Genomic DNA, 21406 nt, shown 5'->3' with positions numbered 1-21406 from the left:
GATTGTACCGCCCCACATGCAAAAGGGTGGGAAAGGCTTAATCCCAAAACCAAGCCTCAGGCTATAAGGATTCTCAACACACATTAATATCACCTGGGCAAAGGCCTCCACGTGGGCAGTGTCATCTTTAACAAAGTGAGCATAATACATTTTATCTGCCCAACACCTAGAATCAAAGGTTTCTAGCTCACCAGACTTATTCACCTCTGTTCCCCATCTCCTTCCTTCTCTCTTCACAAACCCTGCACAAACTGGCTTCTCCTTCAGCACTCCGCCATCTTGGCTGCTTCTCCTCTCCACATGGCCCTACTCTGCTCTCCTCAAGCATGGGCTCCTCCTAGAACGTAATCACTCTTCTCCCGGAATGTGATCTCTCTTCCTTTTAAAACCTTTTGGCATGAAAGCCCTCCCCCAACACACATTAATACAATCACGCCCATCCCAAGCAATCACCTGGGCAACGGGCTTCCACGTGGGCAGTGCCATCTTTAACAAAGTGAGCATAATATATTTTATCTGCCCAACAGGGTGATGCTCTGCCCATTTGGGATGTTGCTCTGTGTAAAGCCAGCAGCCGCGGCCAGGGCCACCATCAGAGCAGCCCGGCCCTTGCAGGTTCGCATTAGATTCGGACAGTCGGTAAAGAAACAGCGGAGCCAAAAACTGGTGGGCCATAACCTTTAATCCTACCTTGCACCCGGCGGGCAAGTAAAAATACACACTGGGCTCCAAAACCCAGTCACACTCAGTGCTCACAAAGCCACTGACTTATCCGAGTTTCCTAGAATCAAAGGTTTCTAGCTCACCAACCTTATTCTCCTCAGTTCCCCATTTCCTTCCTTATCCCAGATACAAACTCTACACAAACTGGCATCTCACTCAGCACTCCGCCATCTTGGCTGCTTCTCCTGGCCTCCTCCACGTGGCCTCCTTTAGCTGCTGGCTCTACTCTCTCCGCTCTCTCATGCTAACCTCAGGAACCAAGAGCCAAACTCTCGTTCCGTCCCCATTTTATAGTGTAGAAATCCAAACCCTTAATCCAATATACATAACAGGGAAGTCTCTTAATACAAAGTCACTTCTCTGAGGCATGATAGGATTGTACCACCTTACACCAAAAAGGGTGGGAAAGGCTTAATCCCAAAACCAAGCCCCAGGCTACAAGGATTCTGCCTGCCTTTAGCCCACCCCAACACACATTAATATCACCTGGGCAACGGCCTCTTTAACAAAGTGAGCATAATACATTTTATCTGCCCAACACTCTGTTGCTCAGCAATCGAGTTCTTCTTAGCACCTGAGGCAGAGGCCATGGAGTCATCCTCAGCACCCAAGGCCAACTAGCTCCAATGGAGCCATGGCTGCAGGAGAGGAAGAGAGAGAGAGAGAGAAGTGAGAGGGGGAGGGGTGGAGAAGCAGATGGGCGCTTCTCCTGTGTGTCCTGTGTGCCCTGACTGAGAATCGAACCCAGGACATCCACATGCCCAGCCGACACTGACTTCCGGACGAACCGGCCAGGGCCTCCTTTATTTACACGTCCCTGCCTGGCGAGGCTTCTGGTTTGCTGGTTCAGGTGGCGGAACTGGCACACAAGTTGTGTCTTGATTTCTAAGTGTCCACGTGTGTGTGTGTGCACATACATGTTCTCTGGAAGCTCACTCAAGCAGAAAACTCACACTGCTCGCCAAGAGGTCCTGGGTGATGGGACAGCCAGCAGGATTCACCTCCACTGTGAGCCCTTGTTGGCCTTTTTAAGGTAAACCATCCGACTGTGCAATGAATCAGCACACGTGGGCAAACCGGAACTAGAGACGTCCTCACAGACGCCCCTCTGTGGTAGGCTGTGTTGCCTTTGGCTTTAAGGGTGACCCCAAGCCATTCCTGATCACCACCCAAAACCCCAGTGACTCCTGAGGGGCAGGCTCAGACCCATCTGGGCCTTTCTGAAGCCCAGTGAGGTGTCTACACCCAGCCGCCCTCCTCCTAGAAGCCTTATGCAGCAGGACCAGAAACCTAGCTTCTCCTTCCTGGGCAGGCCTCAGGCCGCAGAGTGGGTGCCTCCCTGCTTACAGTTCAGCACACACTTCCTGCTCACCCTGCGCCCTTCCTGACCTCCCCACCGCGGTGCTCCTGCTGCCTGCTGAGCCCACCTTCAAGCAATTCATGACAAAAAAAAACAACAAACCACAGAGCACAAAACCTGCTAGGGACGTCTGCATGCAGATGAGTTCAGTGATGAACTTCCTCTCTCGGGGTGGGTGAGGGTGAGACCGTGCTCTGGGGGTGGGTGAGGGTGAGACCGTGCTCTGGGGGTGCTGATGCCCTTATCTGCCCTTTGTAAGACCCCCCTCCACCCCCAGGGCTTCTGGAAGACAGTAAGTGCAACGCCTAAAACAAGGGCTTTGGGATCAGAGAGCCCAGCGCTGTCCCGGTTGGCTGAGTGATCTCTGGGCCACTCAACCCTTTCCTCCTGGGAAACAGGGACCCTAACGACTTCCTGGCGCCCACTGGGCCCTCAGTGCCCCGGCAGGTCTCCTTCCCCTGGCAGACGACCCAGGGTCTCTCTCCTGGGAGGCAGGGTCTTGGGTGAGGCCCACATTGGCACTTCCTCATTCCAGACTGCCTGGGTGCTGTCCCTCTGCATGTGGACTGAGCTCCAGGCTGGAGTGGGCATGGGGTTAAGTCCTGTGTGCCCCGTCCACGCCCAGGAGAGCTGAGCAGAGCCTGGACACCACTCGGGGGTGGCTGGAGGCTCCATGTTGACACGTGGAGCCTCCACAGAGTTTGTTTTCTATTTTTTTTTGGTATTTTTCTGAAGCTGGAAACAGGGAGGCAGTCAGACAGACTCCCGCATGCGCCCGACCAGGATCCACCCGGCATGCTCACCATGGGGCGATGCTCTGCCCATCTGGGGCGTTGCTCTGTTGCAACCAGAGCCATTCTAGCGCCTGAGGCAGAGGCCATGGAGCCTTCCTCAGAGCCCGGGCCAACTTTGCTCCAATGGAGCCTTGGCTGCGGGAGGGGAAGAGAGAGACAGAGAGGAAGGAGAGGGGGAGGGGTGGAGAAGCAGATGGGCGCTTCTCCTGTGTGCCCTGGCCGGGAATAGAACCCGGGACTCCTGCACGCCAGGTCAATGCTCTACCACTGGCCAACGAACCAACCGACCAGGGTCCTCCGCATAGTTTGAAACCAGCGGGTGTGAGCGTGGAAGCCAGAGAGCCTCTCAGGGCTGCCCGAGTCGTGCAGGGTGTCCCGCAGGCGCGCGCGCCGCGTCCAGGTTCTTCCTCACGCGGGCGCGCGCCCCATCGCTCCCACCCGCTGCGGCGGCTCGGGCACGCGCCACTCGCCGTGGCCCAGGGCGCGCTCATCTCACCCCACGACTGCGTGTTCCGGGGGTCCGCCCCGCAGCCCCCACCCCGCCCCGCGTGGCTGCGAGCGAGCGCGGCGCCGGGAGCTGGGCTCCCCCCCCCCCCCCGGTTCCCGCGCTGCGTCCCCGATGCCCGCGCTGCGCGCCCTGCAGAGGCCCAGGAAGCGGCCTCGCCCCGCCCCTCTGGCTCCCGCGCTTGTCACCTGCTGGCCGGCCGGCGCCGCGGGGCGGGGCGGGGACGCGCGGAGGTGGGGGCGGGCGGCGGGGGGAGCGCGGCGGCGAAGGTGGCGAGGATGGCGGCGCGGGCCCGCGGGCTGGCGCGAGCGCTGCTCGCGCTCTCGGCGCTGCTGCTGCTGGGCCCCACGGCCGCGGCGGCCAAGCTCAACATCCCCAAAGTGCTGCTGCCTTTCACGCGCACCACGCGCGTTAACTTCACGCTGGAGGCCTCGGAGGGCTGCTACCGCTGGTGAGGCGCGGCCGCGGCCCGGGGCGGGAGTTGCCGGGCGCCGCAGGTGCACCGCGCGCGGGGGAGGCGATGCGCGCCGTGGGGCGGGGACAGGGACAGGGACAGGGACAGGCGGGGCGCCCCCAGCAGACCCGCGGGGCAGGTGCGGCGGGCAGCCCGGCCCAGCCTCCCTCCGGCCCAGCGTGACCCAGCGGCGTGCGCGCCGGTGGCCGCCACTGCGCATGGCGCTGCCCCGCGGGCACGGAGCCCGCCGCTGCACGGCCGGCGTGACCTGCGCGTGTGCGGGTTGTCCAGGAGGAGGAGGAGGAGGGCCCGCCCCGTGGGCCTGGGCCGGGACGGCGCTCTCAGGACCTCTCCGGCAGGGACAGGGACTGTCCGGAGTTGCCGGCCCGGCACCGGCCTCTGTAGCCTTCTTGTTCTGGACTGCAGGGAGCAGGTGGACAAGGCGAGCGAGGGGGACTCGCCCCGGGCGCCGCACGGACGTGGGAACTGGGTCAGTGCAGACATCTGGGAGGCCTGTGTGGGAGTCGGAGCAAGTCCCGCAGCACCTTTGGGAGGATCATAAACCTGCGGTGAAAGGTCTTTGGAGGAAACCCTAGGGCTCCGTTTGAAATGAGCCGAGTGAGTGGTCGGTGATTCACTCCCAGGTGTCCCAGGGTGGACCTGGCCAGGATGTCCCAAACTCAGTCCTTTTGTGACCCCTGCCCTCCTGGCTTCCCAGCGGAACTCCGGAGCTCTGCACTCCTTGTAGGGGATGCCAGCTGAGAAAGCACAGATTCTAGTGAAACTAGAGGGCTCTGTTTGTCCTCCTCCTGTCCGGGAGACCTGGCTAGGGTCCTGGCTGGGTAGGGGGATGTGGGCCAGCCCTTTCATCCTGCAGGTGGAGAAGAATGAGGCTTCTCCTTCTAGCAGGGTGTAGAGCAGGGGTCCCCAAACTTTTTACACAGGGGGCCAGTTCACTATCCCTCAGACCATTGGAGGGCCGGACTATAACAAAAACTATGAACAAATCCCTATGCACACTGCACATATCTTATTTTAAAGTAAAAAAAAAAAAATGGGAACAAATACAATCTTTAAAATAAAGAACAAGTAAATTTAAATAAACTAACTGATCAGTATTTCAATGGGAACTATGGGCCTGCTTTTGGCTAATGATGGTCAATGTGCTCCTCTCACTGACCACCAATGAAAGAGGTGCCCCTTCCGGAAGTGCTGCGGGGGCCGGATAAATGGCCTCAGGGGACCGCATGCGGCCCGCGGGCTGTAGTTTGGGGACCCCTGGTGTAGAGGGCCCTTGGCGTGATGGAGACGCCCTGCTCACTTCAGAAGGGGACTTTGCTAGAGATGACAGGGAGGGGGAAGCCCCCTGCATGGACACCCCCGAGGAGACACCTTTGTTCCTCCCTTCTCTCCCAGCATCAAAGCTGGGTCAGGGTTGAGGCTTAACAAGGCGGGATCACATTACAGAGTGTGTGCGTGGGTGTGCGCCGGCATGTTGTGTGTTTGTTTGACTGTTACTCAGTGCAAGTGGGGGGCCCAGGGCAGCGTGCTTCCTTCCCTGCATCTTTTTATTTCCCGAAAGCAGCCCCCGAAACAAGGACGTGCTCCGTCGGCCAGTGACACATTGGGCCTGTGTCCCCTGTGCCCGCAGGGGTCCTGTTTCAGGCCGGCTAGTGGAAGCTGATCTTCCCTTGGACGTTTTCTACCTTCCTCCGGGTCTGGGGCCGTGTCTCGTGTGGGGAGAGGGGCTGTTTCGTCCACGCTTTGCGGGAGACCCACGCTCGCTCTCTGGTTGAAGCTAGCTGTCCGTGCTCTTGGTATGTTGGCAAGAAAGAGGAGGCTGGCTATGAAAACAGACGAGTCCCTCTTAGATGTGTGTGTGTGTGCTCCTTACTTCCTCTGAGATTCTGTGGGGGCACCTTTTCCCCCCTGAAGTTAACAATCTTTTTTGTTTTTCCTTCTAACTGCGTTTTCTTCTGAAAGGAGCTGATGGACCAGGGTAACTTTGATTTACCTGTATTGCTTCTTAGGAGGAGTTCTGAGTCCCTGGTGCATCAGGGAAGCATTAAGTGCGTGATGACTGGTTTTGGCTCTGAGTCGTGGTTTTTATTGCAAGTGTGTGACTGCTCATCTTACGGGTCTCCTCAGAGGAGCTGTGGGGGGTGTGAGCCCCCCTCTAAGTTCACAGGGAAACCTTCCATCCCTCAAGCACTGAAAATGTTTCCTTTACGTCTAGTAGTGCGCTTCCTGGTTTTATTGTTGATCGTGTAGAAGTTCAACGGTTTTCAGCTTTCTTCTGTCTTGTGGCATGCGTCAAGTAATCACTAAAACTCTGTGGCACACCAAGAAGTCTATCATTTGCCAATCGGACAAAAAAAAAAAAGGTATAATTTTGCTTCATTCACACTGGACAGTTATTGGTGGTTTGGCTGCTGTTGTTTTATTTGCCAGTTTAGGGGGAGAGAGATCAGCACCCCTGACTAAATAGTCAGGTGCTGCATGTCTCAACAATTCTTGCAGCACCGGGTTTGGAGGGCGTGCAGACACGCTGAGGGTCTGCAGTAGCCGACACCGGTGAGGGGGACACCTTCCTCACCCAGGGAGTTCCTTGTCAAGTCTCTGCGATGACACACAAAGCGCGTGTAAACTCTCCTGAACCCGCCCAGGTATTCTGGCTCATCCTTTGAATCCGTGGCCCAGCTCCAAGCTGACTGACATCACCACACGCCTGAGCCAAGAACCAGTTCGCTTTCCTGTTTTCTTGATGCTGTAGCATCAACTACGTGGGCGTCTTGGGGGCCGAGGAACCACAGAGAAGTCACACATGCCCACATCTCGGTGTAAGCCTTGGTGAGGGACTTGGGGCACCCGATGTCCTGTGAGGGTGCTGGTCTGCCCCACCCCGTGCAGGAACTGACAGCCCTGGGCTGATTCGCCCGGCTGGTTGTTCCCTCCCGTCGCACCCAGTGTTGCTGGTTATGTGACACGTTTTTGATGCTTTTCTGATATTTTGTGTTGAGAGTACTCCGTAAAATGTATTCTGTGAAGCTCTTGTTTTTTCTTTTTTTCTCAAGTGAGAGGAGGGGAGATAGACAGACTCCCACATGCACCCTGACCGGGATCAACCGGGCATGTCCCATCTGGGTCCAATGCTCTGCCCAGCTGGGGTCATGCTTGCAACCGAACTATTTTTAGCACCTGAGGTGGAGGCTCCGTGGAGCCATCCTCAGCGCCCAGGGCTAATGTGCTCGAACCGATCCTGCCATGGCCGTGGGAGGGGAAGAGAGATAGAGAGAGAAGGGGAAGAGGTGGAGGGTGGAGAAGCAGATGGAAGCTTCTCCTGTGTGCCCTGACTGGGAGTCGAACCCGGGACTTCCACACGCCAAGCTGACGCTCTACCACTGAGCCAACTGTCCAGAGCCAAGTCCTTTTTAAGGGATGCTTTATATAAAAAAGTGACAGAAAATTGGAGCAATAGAGAAAAAGAGAAACAGACTGTAAGTCTTCAACTGCAACACAGCCAATCAGTCACGGTTTGGGTTTCCGTATAATCACTTGTTTTTTTTCCCCTCAAAGCTCAAACCTGGTTTGTGGGCCCCTTGGCAACCCCTTCTCTCCCACCCGCCAGCAGCAATGAAAGCCCCCGTGTTTTTCTCTGTCGTTTCAAAGCCTTCCTAAGCGTTGGGCGTCCGGGCACCCTTCTGCCTGGGTGGATGTGGTGTTGTTATCTGCTCGGTCTCTCCTGGCGGTTGAAGTCCCAGGGTCTCTGGGTCCTGTGGGCTGCCCCCGTCTTGGCGAAAGCGAGAGTCTTAGGGTGGCTTCCCAGAAGCAGAGCTTGAGACGAGGGCTTAGCATGTGTGTTTTATTGAGAGGGTGGTCTGCAGTGGGGTGGGGTGGGGGGTGAGGATGCGGTCCCAGGGAAAGTCTCGCCTTGGGCTGGGGCCACAGGACCCTCTGGAGTTAACTCTGTAGGTTGAACTCCTCCCTCGAGGCAAAGGGGAGCCCGGGCTGTGGAAGGGGTTGTGGACAGACAGCCTCCCAGGCCTCTGGGTGCAGCACGCCTACGGCTGAGGATGCTTGACTGCACGAGGTTGCAGGTGTAAACTGCGAGGGGAGGGGAGGGGAGGGGAGGGGACGGGAGGGGAGGGGAGGGGAGGGATGAGGTTGCAGGTGTAAACTGCGAGGGGAGGGGCGAGCCTGCCCGGTGAGGAGCGTCCAGCAGGGAATGCGCCATGTGCACAAGACCAGCTGTGGGGGACTTTCCTCCCCCTTCCCTGTGCCGGAAACTCTCCCCAGGACCACGTGGGGCTGCCCGGCGTGCTTGCCAGGCTTGGTCCTGAATCACGGTGCACCCTCACTTCTCAGCCACGAGCGCAAGGATTTCAGGGGAGGCACGTGGCAGCCCTTTCTGCTGCGCGGACCCTGCATTGGTGGAGCTTGTCCTTGGTGTGTGCTGTGCCCCGGCCAGCTCAGGTGACCCTCGGGGAATCCGTGGGCATGAATGACCCCACAGAGCCTTCGTTCTTGCTGACCCACGACTGTGGCAGCTAGCGTTGCCTCCCGGGGATGTGCACTCTCCAGGGTCCCTCTGTGCGCCCCCACGGGAGGAAGCAGCAGCAGGTGACCTGGCAGCCCCTGGCAGGCTGAAATTGGGGGCTAGCAGGTGAGGTGACGGTTCCCTCGGGCTCCTTCCGAAGGCCCTCCGCGTCCTGAGCCGTGCTGGAACACCGTCCAGTCCCCGGCCTCCCGCTGGGTTCACGGACTCAGCCTGCGGGACGGAGGCCGTGCACGTGCTGGACACTCCATCGCTGAGGCCAAAGGACCCGAGGGACACGGGATGGTCGGGGTCTGACATTAAAGCAAAAAAAAAAAAAAGTACAGTGTGGAAGCTTAAAACCACATAGTGGGTTCCGTTTGACGGGTGGCCCACCCGTTTGCGACTTCCGAGCCGTTCACTGGTCCCCTAACTACACTTCTGCGCCCCCAGTCTGGGGTGTTGTCCCCTGGCGCCCCATTCGTGGGCGCTGTTCATCCTTTTTTTTTTTTTTTTTAATATTTTATTTATTGATTTTTTAGAGAGAGAGGAGTGAGAGAGAGAGAGAGAGAGAGAGAGAGAGAAGGGGGAGGAGCAGGAAGCTTCGACTCCCATATGTGCCTTGACCTGGCAAGCCCAAGGTTTTGAACCGGCGACCTCAGTGTTCCAGGTCGACGCTTTTATCCTACTGCGCCACCACAGGTCAGGCCATGTTCATCCTTACAGACCTAGGACAGCCTCTGTCCTCCTTGCTCCTGCAGGGGCTTGGAGTGGCACGTGTGGCTCTGTGTGCTCACCGCAGTGCCCAGGACAGAGGTCACCTGCCCAGCTGCCCCAGGGACCAGCACCGATGACCCGGTGCTTCACAGAGCAGGGCTGGGGAGACGGTAATGTCATTCCAGGGCCTGGGGCGGTGAACCAGCCGGTGTGACCCTACCCTCCTGGAGCCTGTGTGTGGTGGATTGTGGGGTCAGATAATAGACTAGGAGGCAGCACGTGGCTCTGTTCCTCACAGCGGCGAGGGGCCTGTGAGGGCGTGGGCGGAGGTGAGTGAGCTGAACCGGGACTGGGCGGGGACCCGCTGGGGGCGAGGGGTGGAGCAGCCAGCGCAGAGGCCCCCTGGGAGGAACTGAGCTTGTGGGAAGAGCACAGAGCAGGCGCTTGGTGAGGGGAGGGTTGTAGGAGGCGAGGTTAGAGAGGTCGCAGGGGCGGGCCTTGTGGGACCTTGTGGTTAGGAGGCAGGAAGGGAGTTGCCAGGGTCAGGAGTGGGTGGCATTGCTTCTCCTCTACGGGCCTCGCTGTCCCCTGTGTGCCCAGCGGGCTGCCTGCAGCTCTGGCTTCCGCAGGCAGGTCCGCCCCGCCCCCCCACCAGAGACCCGTGTGAGACCCGCATGGGGCGGGGCCTGGGCGCGTGCTGCCTCAGGTGACCTGGTGCCGGGGTTGTCTACTTCCTGCGGCCCCGTCTTCAGGCCTGTAGGCCCCAGCTCTGCGGGGGAGGGGGACCCTGCAGGTGGAGGGGGGACTGTCACGCCCACTGGGCCACCCTCTCCCGTGCTTTTCATGGCTCCCCCTTCTCCTGTGGCTGCTGATGTCTGCCCGAGCCTCGCGTGGCTGGTTCCCCCGCCCCGGGCTCAGCTCCTGCCCCTGTGCTGCGGGGGGGGGGGGGGGGGGGGGGGGGCACCTCCCTCAGACGCAGTGACTCCCGGGTGCCCAACACCTTCTGTGTGTCCCCAAGCCTCGTGTGACGCTGAGGCAGGGAAAGCGTGGCCCTTTCAAAATTCAGTGTCGCCCTTAGGGTTCCCCAGAATAAAAGCAACAGGGCTCACAGAAATGAGGGGACCAGGGGACGTGCAGACACTCCAGTCCCTCCAGCCGGAGTGCAGTGCGTCTCCGCCCCTGAGACCCAAGTGGGTTTCATCTCATTTGCGTCATCGAACCACTGTCTCCGACTTGCTTGCTTTTCTACTGTTCTCGCTTCATTAAAAGAAAAGTCAAATGTTTCTTTTTTATCGCTTCATAACTCATTTTGAAATAGCCCCTAATTTGGGGGAGCAGTAGACTTCTGGTTCCAGTATTATTGAGCAGGGGAGAGGTGTGGGCGAGCTGAGTGTGTGTCCGCTGGAGTGGCACGTGTCCTTTCTGGGGCACCGTGGTTCAACTGTGGGGCGGCCCACGGCTCTTCAGCAGGAAAGCCGTGTGAACCAGGACCGTTTCTTCTTTTTAATTTTTTTGAGTGAGAGGAGGGTAGGTAGACTCCCGAACGCACCTCGACTGGGGACCCACCCAGCCACCCCTGTCTGGGGCCGATGCTGTGCCCATCAGGAGCCGTGCTGGCAACTTAGGTGTTTTTAGTGCCTGAGGCAGAGGTTCCATGGAGCCAACCTCAGTGCCAGGGGCCGATGCGCTTGTTGGGCAGATAAAATGTATTATGCTCACTTTGTTAAAGATGGCGCTGCCCACGTGGAGGCTGTTGCCCAGGTGGTATTAATCTTTGTCTCTGTGGGCTGTGGGCAGGCAGGATCCTTGTAGCCTGGGGCTTGGTTTTAGGATTAAGCCTTTCCCACCCATTTTGATGTGGGGTGGTACAATCCCATCATGCCCCAGATAAGTGACTTTGTATTAGAAACTTCCCTATTTTGTATATTGGATTAAAGGTTTGGATTTCTACACTACAAAGTGGGGGCAGAACAGGAGCTTTCTCTCTTAGTTCCTGAGATTAACATTAGAGGAGAGAGCAGAGAGGAGAGCAGAGAGAGGCCACGTGGAGGAGGCCAGAAGAAGCAGCCAAGATGGCAGAGTGTTGAGTGAGATGCCAGTTTGTGCAGAGTTTGTGCAGGGAGAAGGAAGGAGATGGGGAACGGAGGTGAATAAGTCTGGTGAGCTAGGAAACTCGGATAAGTCAGTAGCTTTGTGAGCACTGAATGTGAGTGGGTTTTGGAGACCAGTGTGTGTTTTTTACTTGCCCGCCGGGTGCAAGCTAGGATTAAAGATGATGGCCCACCAGTTTTTGGCTCTGTTGTTTCTTTACCGACTGTCTGAATCCAATGCGAACCTGCATGGGCCAGGCGGCTACTGTGATAGTGGCCGTGGATACTGGCTTTACAGCGCTCAAACCAGTCGAGCCACTGGCAGAGAGAGGGGGGAGGGGGAGGGGGTGAGAAGCATATGGTTGCTTCTCCTGTGTGCCCTGACCAGAAATTGAACCTGGGACGTCCATATGACAGGCTGACAGTCTATCCACTGAGCCAGCTGCCCAAGGCCAGGACCTGCTTCTTCCACAGAGCCTGACGCTGTGTCCCAGTGGCTGGGGCTGTTGGAGCAGGGACCAGGCTTCTGTGGGAGCAGGTGAAGGTGGGTCCATGGGGACCTCATTGTGAAGGGACAGCAAGGCCCAGGAACACGTCGTCCTGGGTTCTGTGTTCTTTGTGTCTCTTAAAAGTACAGCCAAAGTGGCCCTGGCCAGCGTGTGGAAGTCCCGGGTTTGATTTCTGGCCAGGGCACACAGAAGTGCCCATCTGCTTCTCCACCCTTCCCCCTCTCCTTCCTCTCTGACTCTCTCTTCCCCTCCTGCAGCCAAGGCTCCATTGGAGCAAAGTTGGCCCGGGTGCTGAGGATGGCTCCATGGCCTCTGCCTCAGGCGCTAGAATTGCTCTGGTTGCAGCAGAGCAACACCCCAGATGGGCAGAGCATCCCTCTAGTGGGCATGCCGGGTGGATCCCAGTCAGGCGCATATGGAAGTCTGTCTCTCTGTCTCCCCTCCTCACTTAAAAAAAAAAAAAAAAGGTACAGCCAAAGCAGATGTCTGTAGAATGCCCCAGAAGGAGTCAGATAACTGAGAACCTTCAGTTGATAACAGGAACAACGCCCTGGGCTGTCACAACCCTCTGTGGGCGGGTGGGGTGAGCCCTTCCCGTTCCAGATAGAGCATTCTGGAGCTCAGAGAAAATTCCTGAGTGAGGGTGGGGGCGGGGGTGTGGCCACCCCCCCTTTGGTGGTTTGCCTGCTGTTGGGCAGATAAAATATATTATGCACACTTTGGCCTGACCAGGCGGTGGCACAGTGGATAGAGCGTTGAACTGGGATGCAGAGGACCCAGGTTCGAGACCCTGAGGTCGCCAGCTTGAGGGCAGGCTCATCTGGTTTGAGGAAAAGCCCACTAGCTTGAACCCAAGGTCGCTGGCTCCAGCAAGGGGTTACTCGGTCTGCTGAAGGCCCGCGGTCAAGGCACATATGAGAAAGCAATCAATGAACAACTAAGGTGTTGCAACGCACAATGAAAAACTAATGATTGATGATTCTCATCTCTCTCCATTCCTGTCGGTCTGTCCCTGTCTATCCTTATCTCTGACTCACTCTCTGTCTCTGTAAAAAATAAATTTAAAAAAATTGTTAAAAAAAAAAATATATATATTTTGCTCAGTTTGTTAAAGATGGCGCTGACCACATGGAGGCCCATTGCCCAAGTGATATTAATGTGTGTTGGGGGCGGGCTGTGGGCAGGCAGGATCCTTGTAGCCTGGGGCTTGGTTTTAGGACTATGCCTTTCCCACCCTTTTTGATGTGGGGTGGTGCAATCCCATCATGCCTCAGATAAGTGACTTTGTATTAAAGACTTCCCTATTTTGTATATTGGATTAAAGGTTTTGATTTCTAAACTATAAAATGGGGGCAGAACGCCTGACCTATGGTGGTGCAGTGGATAAAGCATCGACCTGGAAATGCTGAGGTCGCCGGTTTGAAACCCTGGGCTTGCCTGGTCAAGGCACATATGGGAGTTGATGCTTCCTGCTCCTCCCCCCTTCTCTCTCTCTTTCTCTCTCTCTCTCTCTCTCTCTCCCTCTCTCCTTTCTAAAATGAATAAATAAAATAAAAATTTTTAAAAATGGGGGCAGAATGGGAGCTTGCTCTCTCGGTTCCTGAGATTAGCATTAGAGGAGAGAGCAGAGCAGAGAGCAGAAGGAGGCCACGTGGAGGAGGCCAGGAGAAGCAGCCAAGATGGCGGAGTGCTGAGTGAGATGCCAGTTTGTATAGAGTTTGTATCTGGGATAAGGAAGGAGATGGGGAACTGAGGAGAATAAGGCTGGTGAGCTAGAAACCTTTGATTCTAGGAAACTCGGATAAGTCAGTAGCTTTGTGAGCACTGAATGTGACTGGGTTTTGGAGCCCAGTGTGTGTTTTTTACTTGCCCGCCGGGTGCAAGCTAGAATTAAATATTATGGCCCACCAGTTTTTGGCTCCATTGTTTCTTTACCGACTGTCCGAATCCAATGCAAACCTGCGTGAGCCGGGCTGCTGTGATAGTGATCCTGGCCATGGCTTCTGGCTTTACAAGTGAGAAGCCAGTTAGTGCAGAGTGTGTGCAGGGAGAAGGAAGGAGATGGGGAACAGAGGTGAATAAGTCTGGTGAGCTAGAAACCTTTGATTCTAGGAAATTTGGATAAGTCAGTAGCTTTGTGAGCACTGAATGTGAGTGGGTTTTGGAGCCCAGTGTGTGTTTTTTGCTTGCCCGCTGGGTGCAAGCTAGGATTAAAGACTTTGGCCCATCAGTTTTTGGCTCCATTGTTTCATTACCGTCTGTCTGAATCCAATGCGAACCTGCATGTGAATGGCCACGATGGTGGCTCCTGGCCTCACAGTGGTGTCTCCGGAGCGCCCCCATCCCAGAGCACACTCAGTTGAGGGGGCCACACAGGCGTCTCCCCAGGGGCTTGGGCCTCTTTCCCAGCCGTGGGTGAGGGTTATTGCCCGAGCATTTCAGGAGTGGTGCTGACCCGTCCCAGCACCCTGCCCGCAGCTCAGCGTGTCTGGGACATCTGTGGGCCAGCACCATTGGTGTGTCCTTGTCACTGCCGTCCCTGCTTGGCTGGGGGGGGGGGCGGACACGTGGCACCAAGCTGGAGGGCTTGGGGTGTCTCTCTGGGCGTGTTTCACATCGTTATTTAAAGTTCTTTATTTTTATTTCTCTTTTAACTGTTGTGTAGTGGGCCCATCACCCAAAGTCAAGTCATTGTCCGTCGCTGTACATTTGTCCCCTTTACTCCCCTCCCCCACCCTGACCAGGGGTCGAACTTGCAACCTCGGAGCAGCAGGACGATGCTCTGTCCACTGGGCCACCAGCTGGGCCACATCGTTGCTTTCCAACCCCAGGCAGTGTTTACCCGTTTCCCTCTGAATATCCCCCAGAACACGGACGTTTCCGTAGGTTTGAGCCAAGGGCAGGGATGGAGGCATAGATGTGACGTGCCCGCTCTGTTGGGCTCCGCGGAGTGCCTGCCTCCCTGGGAACGGGATCCGGGAGCTCTGCGCGGAGTGCCTGCCGCCCTGGGAACGGGATCCGGGAGCTCTGCGCGGAGTGCCCGCCGCCCTGGGAACGGGGCCCGGGTGCTCTGTGAGGAGTGCCCGCCGCCCTGGGAACGGGCCCGGGTGCTCTGCGCGGTGGGCGCCCCGCCCTGGGAACGGGATCCGGGAGCTCTGCGCGGTGGGCGCCCCGCCCTGGGAACGGGATCCGGGAGCTCTGCGCGGTGGGCGCCCCGCCCTGGGAACGGGATCCGGGAGCTCTGCGCGGTGGGCGCCCCGCTCTGGGAACGGGCCCGGGTGCTCTGCGCGGAGTGCCCGCCGCCCTGGGAACTGGGGTCCGGGTGCTCTGCGCGGTGGGCGCCCCGCCCTGGGAACGGGATCCGGGAGCTCTGCGCGGTGGGCGCCCCGCTCTGGGAACGGGGCCCGGGTGCTCTGCGCGGAGTGCCCGCCGCCCTGGGAACTGGGGTCCGGGTGCTCTGCGCGGTGGGTGCCCCGCCCTGGGAACTGGGGTCCGGGTGCTCTGCGCGGTGGGTGCCCCGCCCTGGGAACGGGGGGCCCGGGTGCTCTGCGCGGTGGGCGCCCCGCCCTGGGAACGGAGCCCGGGAGCTCTGCGCGGTGGGCGCTCCGCCGCCCTGGGAACGGGGCCGGGTGCTCAGCCACGCTCAGGGCGGCCCCCTCTCCGCTGCTCTGCGCCTGTGCGCCGGATTGCAGCGTTCTCTCGGCACAGGGTCCCGAGTGTGAGGCTGGCTCGCGTGCACTTGGCCTGACTGGTGCGTGAGCACAGGGCAGCGCCACGTGTGCACAGTCTGTGTATGGCTTTGGGTGCGTGCCCTCAGGGCCAGTGGCGGATGGCGGATTGCCTGCCCGCCACCGTGAGGGGTTGTTTTTGCTGTTTGTTTGCCTGAGAAGCGGTTTCCCCTACCCGTGTGCTCATCTGCCGTTGGGAGACTGTTAAAACAGGAATGGCCCAGAGCTTCCAGGCGCTGCAGTTTCTCTACTGTCTGCCCGAGTCCAGTGTGGACCTGCCTGGCTTCGCAGGACGGAAGCTGACCTGGGTGCCTGTGTGGTGGCCCGAGCTCAGCAGAGACACACCGTGTCTCCTCCTGGGGTGGCATGATTTCCTGTCCCACAGAACGGTCTTGTCAGGACACCACCTAGTGGACATTGGCCTGGCTGCCAAGTCGTGGGTCTCCTGTTTGGTTATTTCACTGAGGGACTGTGAGCAGGGGTCCCACATTCTCATGACGACGTCGTCGTCCTATCAGAGGCCCTTTTTCCCTCTGGGTTGGAAGCTGGTGGAGACACCCCACCCCTGCTCCGTGTCTGAGTCTGGGACAGAGCCCCGGGTGGGGGAAGGGGCACGACTTGGGCTTCTGGTCTGGTCTGGGCTGTTCCTCCGGCCACGGCTCCAGAGAGTAACTTCTCGTCTTCTCACCGCAGGTCGTCGACCCGGCCGGAGGTGGCCAGCATAGAGCCGCTGGGCCCGGACGAAGGGCAGTGCTCGCAGAAGGCCGTGGTGCAGGCCCGCCTGTCCCAGCCCGCCCGGCTGACAAGCATCATCTTTGCAGAGGACATCAGTAAGGGCTCCGTGTGCACCGGGTGGTCCCTGGGGAGGGGCGACGATGTGGACAAGACCCCAGGGAGACCCCCAGCCGTCGATGCCGCCAGACCCCAGGGCACTGCTCGCTCTCTCTCTCTCTCTCTCTCTCTCTCTCGCTGTCGGGGTCCAAGGACCCCAGGCAGGACGGGACGGGACGCTGAGCGCGCAGCACCCACCCTGGTCGCCCCCCTCCCCTGTCCTGTCGTCCCGATTTTATTTCCACATTGTTATTTACTCTGTGAGTCTCTCTCCACGGGCGTCATACCAGCACGAGGACGGTGGCCGCCACCTCTCACTTCCCGCGTGGTGCTTGTCAGGGGCGCAGGAGACAGACTGTCGTTTCCCATCTCGTTTTCCTTCCACCCTGATGTGAGGCGAGACGGGTTCCCGCTCACCAAGGAACGATTTAAGAGTCCCCGACGTTCGCGTCGGCATCGTGTGGAAAGAAACATTTCTCACTCGACACACGTGGGTTTTTTCAGGCCATTTCCCGGTGTGCTGGCTCCCGCAGCGCGGAGTCTTTCCGGGTTATGGACGCGTGGGCCATGTCGGTTTCGGACAGAGTCTCCCTGACGGCGGCGTGGAGTTCTCTGTGGCGTCTGGGGAGGGGTCAGGGTGGCCCAGTGTCCAGTGCTGTTTCTTTTGCCCCAGGGAGCCCCAGGTGACCCTGACATCCTACCTGGGGAACAAGTGAAAAATCCACGTGTTTGCAAACACACCCCTTTTCTCCGGGGGGTGGGTGGCAGTCCTGTGTGAGAACACCCCAGTGTGGGTACACAGGCTCCAGGGCGGCATCCCCGCCCCCGGGCAGGGACAGAAAAGCGCTCTCGCGTTGTGTCCTGTAGCCCTCGTCCTGTAACTGGACGACCGCACCCCGGGGCTCACGGGTGAGAAGGCCTGTGCCTCTCGAGAGCTTACTTCCCGAAAACCCCGGCCGCCCCCGGAAGGGCGTGTTGGCTGCACCCCGTGCCCCCAGCCCCGCTCTGCGGAGCTCGTTCTGTTGGCTGTTCCAGTCGCTGCTGCCACCGTTCCAGGCCGCCCGGCCTGCGAGGCCCGGGGCAGGGGGGAGTGGCCGTCTCCGTCTGACCCCGCGGTCCCTGTCCCCTCAGCCACGGGCCAGGTCCTGCGCTGCGACGCCATCGTGGACCTCATCCACGGCATTCAGATCGTCTCCACCACCCGCGAGCTGTACCTGGAGGACTCGCCGCTGGAGCTGAAGATCCAGGCCCTGGACTCGGAAGGTGAGGACTCGCGGCTGGCGGGCCGGCTCCGGCCCCCTTTCTGCTGTACCCGTTCCCCGCCCCCCAGGGGAGGTCCGAGCCCCCTCGCGGGTGGACCTCAGCCCCTGGGTGTCCCGGAGGCCGTGGCCGCTGCTGGTGTTTGCCGACCTCTGGAGCAGGGCCGGGAGTGGACAACCTTCCCGGCCCCTGAGGCCGACTCCATGCCTGTGCGCAGAAGGGGTGGTGGGGGGAACGGCGCCCCCTGGGGAAGCCCGTCTGGGCAGCGGGCAGCGGGCGGCGGGCAGAGGCTCCGTGGTCGCCGTGCCGTGAGCAGTGGAGGTGGTGTTCTCCGTGCGTGGCAGAGTGGCGCTGCTGGCCTCCTGCTCCAGACTGCGGCGTGTGGGAGAGAGGGTGTGTTAGCATCTGTGTGTCTGAGTGTGAGTGTGTGACACGCGGCCCCACCCTCCGTCCTCGCCACGCCGGAGTCGGACATGACCTGCTCTGGGTGGAGTTCTCCTCTCTAGCCCCGGCTTGACCTCGCTGTGCGGGAAGGAAGGGGATGTTTGTGGGTTCAGATTCTTTCTGTTTTCTTTCTGAATTCAATGAACTTGTTTTGGAAAAGTATTTCCCAGCCAGAGTTGACGTGTAGTATCGTATCAGTTTCAGTTGGGGAGGGGGAGCTGGGGGCTGGGTGACAAGGTGAGGGGATTAAGAACTACACGTCGGCGGCCACCAGACAGTCACGGGATGCCGAGTCCACCACAGGGAGCACCGTCGGTACCGTCGTCACAGCGGCCTGTGGGGCCAGGCGGGCACTGGGAACATCAGGGTGACCCCTCCGTAAGGCGCAGGACTGTCTCCCCACGGGGCTGCTCACCTGGATCTCACACAGGATACTGTCGGCTCCAGGTGTAACTGGAGAGGTATTCGTCTCAGGTGTGCAGCGTGGTGACTGGACATGCACGTACCTTACAAAGCGCTGGTGATGAATCTGGTGTGGAGGTGAGGATATTCCTGTTGAAGGAGACCGGTCAGGCAGAGATGCCCGTCAGGGGAAAGCTCCTGTGTGTATAACCCAGCCTCAGGGACACGGATGAAAGCGGAGCCGTTACGGGGGAGGGAGGGGAGGGGAGGGGAGGGACGAGGGACAGACACACGGTGACGGGAAATGATTTGACTCTGGGTGACGGGCACACAGCGCCATCCAAACCAAGCCTCCCTTTGTGTGTTAGACCTTCCCGCGTCTCTCTAAGCACCTTCCCCCAGCCCCCTGCTTTAAAGGAATATTCTAGAGTGGGGTTTCTCAGCCTAGGTCGTGCTGACGTTCACGGGGAGATCGTCCTTTGTGGCGAGAGGCTGCCCGGGGCCCCGGGGCGTCGCAGGACGCGTAGCAGCTCCTGGGCCGCTAGATGGACGTGAGGTCGGTGTCAGAGTAGGACCTCTGGGTTCACTTGCCGGAGTGCAAACCCTGGGTTGTTCGTCTGTCACCGGGACCACGGCCCACCTTTGCCGGGAGCGGGCGGCTCACCCCATCCTCGCCTGGTGCTGGGCGGTGCCTCTCTTCCCAGGTGGTCGGTCACCCTTGCCCGGAAGCCCCTGGGTTCGAGCCTCGGTCATCTCGTCTTTCTTTTCCTCTGAGCCCGTGTCCTCCTCACTGGGCGCAGTGTCCTTTGTGAAGATGAACTCGACCCTTGTGACCTCTGAGGACCCAGCAGTCTCAGAAGGGACACATTTTATCCAGAGGTGGATTAAGGTCGACGGAGGCCCCGGGCGCAGAAGAAAAATATTGGTCCCCTTAAAAAAAAGAGACAGGGGAAAATAAAAATACATGTTAACCGTATTTTTAAATAACTGAAAAGCCTTGTGTACTGTTCGTGTTGAAATGGCACATAGGAAACCAGGCTTGGAGTCATTAGAAAAGTGTCAAGTTCGGGGTTTTGCGGGGGGCCCTTCAGAAGTCGGGGCCCAGGGCGCCCGCCCGGTGTGCCCGCCGTTAAATCCGCCTCTGATCTTATCCCCACTGGTGGGTGTCGTCAGAAAAGACCCTGCTTGTGGCTCCAGACGCAGTTGGGTGCCCTGGGTGCGCCCTGGGCAGGGGCGTCACTCGCCCCCAGTGGATAATGCCCGTCGTGTGGGCACGGAGCGCAGGCGCGGAGAGCTTCGGTGACCTGCCCACGGCCACAGCTCCCAGGGGCAGAGCGGGGCCGGGCACTCCGGGTCCCCAACTCTGCTGCTGGGGCTCTCGTCCCCCCGGGCACCCTGCGGCATTCTCCTGGGCACGGGGGCGCACGGGTCTGTGGGGTGCTGGCCTCGCGCTCTCCCCACGCACAGCCAGGCTCGTGGGGTCACAGACGCCCCCACCTGGCCCTTCCCCTTCTCCTTCCGCTGCCCGTTCTGCTCAGACACGTCCACGTCCACGGTCCCTTCCTGCTTCCCCTCTCGGAACCCTGGCCCCGGGCGCTCCCTGTCAGTCCCTCTCCTCCAGGGAGCTGCCCCGACCCCCACGGGGAACCCTGTCCCTGCTTCTGACGGACACGGGGTGGGGGACGTGAGCTGCTCTGCGTGGCCGGAGGGCAGGACGGGCTGACGTCCTTCTCCTGGTGGTCAGAGGGCAGGACGGGCTGACGTCCTTCTCCTGGTGGTCAGAGGGCAGGACGGGCTGACGTCCTTCTCCTGGTGGTCGGAGGGCAGGACGGGCTGACGTCCTTCTCCTGGTGGTCAGAGGGCAGGACGGGCTGACGTCCTTCTCCTGGTGGTCAGAGGGCAGGACGGGCTGACGTCCTTCTCCTGGTGGTCGGAGGGCAGGACGGGCTGACGTCCTTCTCCTGGTGGCCGGGTGTGGTCAGAGGGCAGGACGGGGCTGACGTCCTCCTCCTGGTGGCCGGGTGTGGCCCTCGGAGGGCAGGACGGCTGACGTCCTTCTCCTGGTGGCCGAGGACGGGCTGACGTCCTTCTCCTGGTGGCCGGTGTGGCCCTCGGAGGGCAGGACGGCTGACGTCCTTCTCCTGGTGGCCGAGGACGGGCTGACGTCCTTCTCCTGGTGGCCGGTGTGGCCCTCGGAGGGCAGGACGGCTGACGTCCTTCTCCTGGTGGCCGGATGTGGTCGGAGGGCAGGACGGGCTGACGTCCTTCTCCTGGTGGCCGGGTGTGGTCGGAGGGCAGGACGGGCTGACGTCCTTCTCCTGGTGGCCGGAGGGCAGGACGGGGCTGACGTCCTTCTCCTGGTGGCCGGGTGTGGTCGGAGGGCAGGACGGGCTGACGTCCTTCTCCTGGTGGCCGGAGGGCAGGACGGGCTGACGTCCTTCTCCTGGTGGCCGGGTGTGGCGCTCGGAGGGCAGGACAGGCTGACGTCCTTCTCCTGGTGGCCGAGGACGGGCTGACGTCCTTCTCCTGGTGGCCGGGTGTGGCGCTCGGAGGGCAGGACAGGCTGACGTCCTTCTCCTGGTGGCCGGAGGGCAGGACGGGGCTGACGTCCTTCTCCTGGTGGCCGGGTGTGCTCGGAGGGCAGGACGGGCTGACGTCCTTCTCCTGGTGGCCGGAGGGCAGGACGGGGCTGACGTCCTTCTCCTGGTGGCCGGGTGTGGTCGGAGGGCAGGACGGGCTGACGTCCTTCTCCTGGTGGCCGGAGGGCAGGACGGGCTGACGTCCTTCTCCTGGTGGCCGGGTGTGGCGCTCGGAGGGCAGGATGGGCTGACGTCCTCCTCCTGGTGGCCGGGTGTGACGCTCGGAGGGCAGGACGGGCTGACGTCCTTCTCCTGGTGGTCGGAGGGCAGGACGGGCTGACGTCCTTCTCCTGGTGGCCGGGTGTGGTCAGAGGGCAGGACGGGGCTGACGTCCTTCTCCTGGTGGCCGGGTGTGGTCAGAGGGCAGGACGGGGCTGACGTCCTTCTCCTGGTGGCCGGGTGTGGTCAGAGGGCAG

At 59.8% G+C, this 21406-nt stretch overlaps 1 protein-coding gene across 1 annotated transcript in view; it reads left to right on the top strand.

Annotated features, from left to right (window-relative positions):
* Positions 1 to 3630: 3630 nt before the first annotated feature.
* NUP210 (nucleoporin 210) overlaps positions 3631 to 21406 on the top strand; it is an 89003-nt gene continuing 71227 nt past the window's right edge. Inside the window, exons 1-3 of the mRNA XM_066347172.1 lie at positions 3631 to 3833; positions 16108 to 16244; positions 17377 to 17508. Coding sequence (XP_066203269.1) covers positions 3661 to 3833; positions 16108 to 16244; positions 17377 to 17508 — 442 coding nt within the window. The 5' untranslated portion in view covers positions 3631 to 3660. The remainder of the gene's footprint in view (positions 3834 to 16107; positions 16245 to 17376; positions 17509 to 21406) is intronic.

The sequence above is a fragment of the Saccopteryx leptura genome, chromosome 8 (assembly GCF_036850995.1).
Source record: "Saccopteryx leptura isolate mSacLep1 chromosome 8, mSacLep1_pri_phased_curated, whole genome shotgun sequence".
In the NCBI taxonomy this organism is placed as follows: Eukaryota; Metazoa; Chordata; class Mammalia; order Chiroptera; family Emballonuridae; genus Saccopteryx; species Saccopteryx leptura.
The sequence above is the reverse complement of the archived record's forward strand: the minus strand, read 5'-3'. Positions and strand labels throughout refer to the sequence as shown.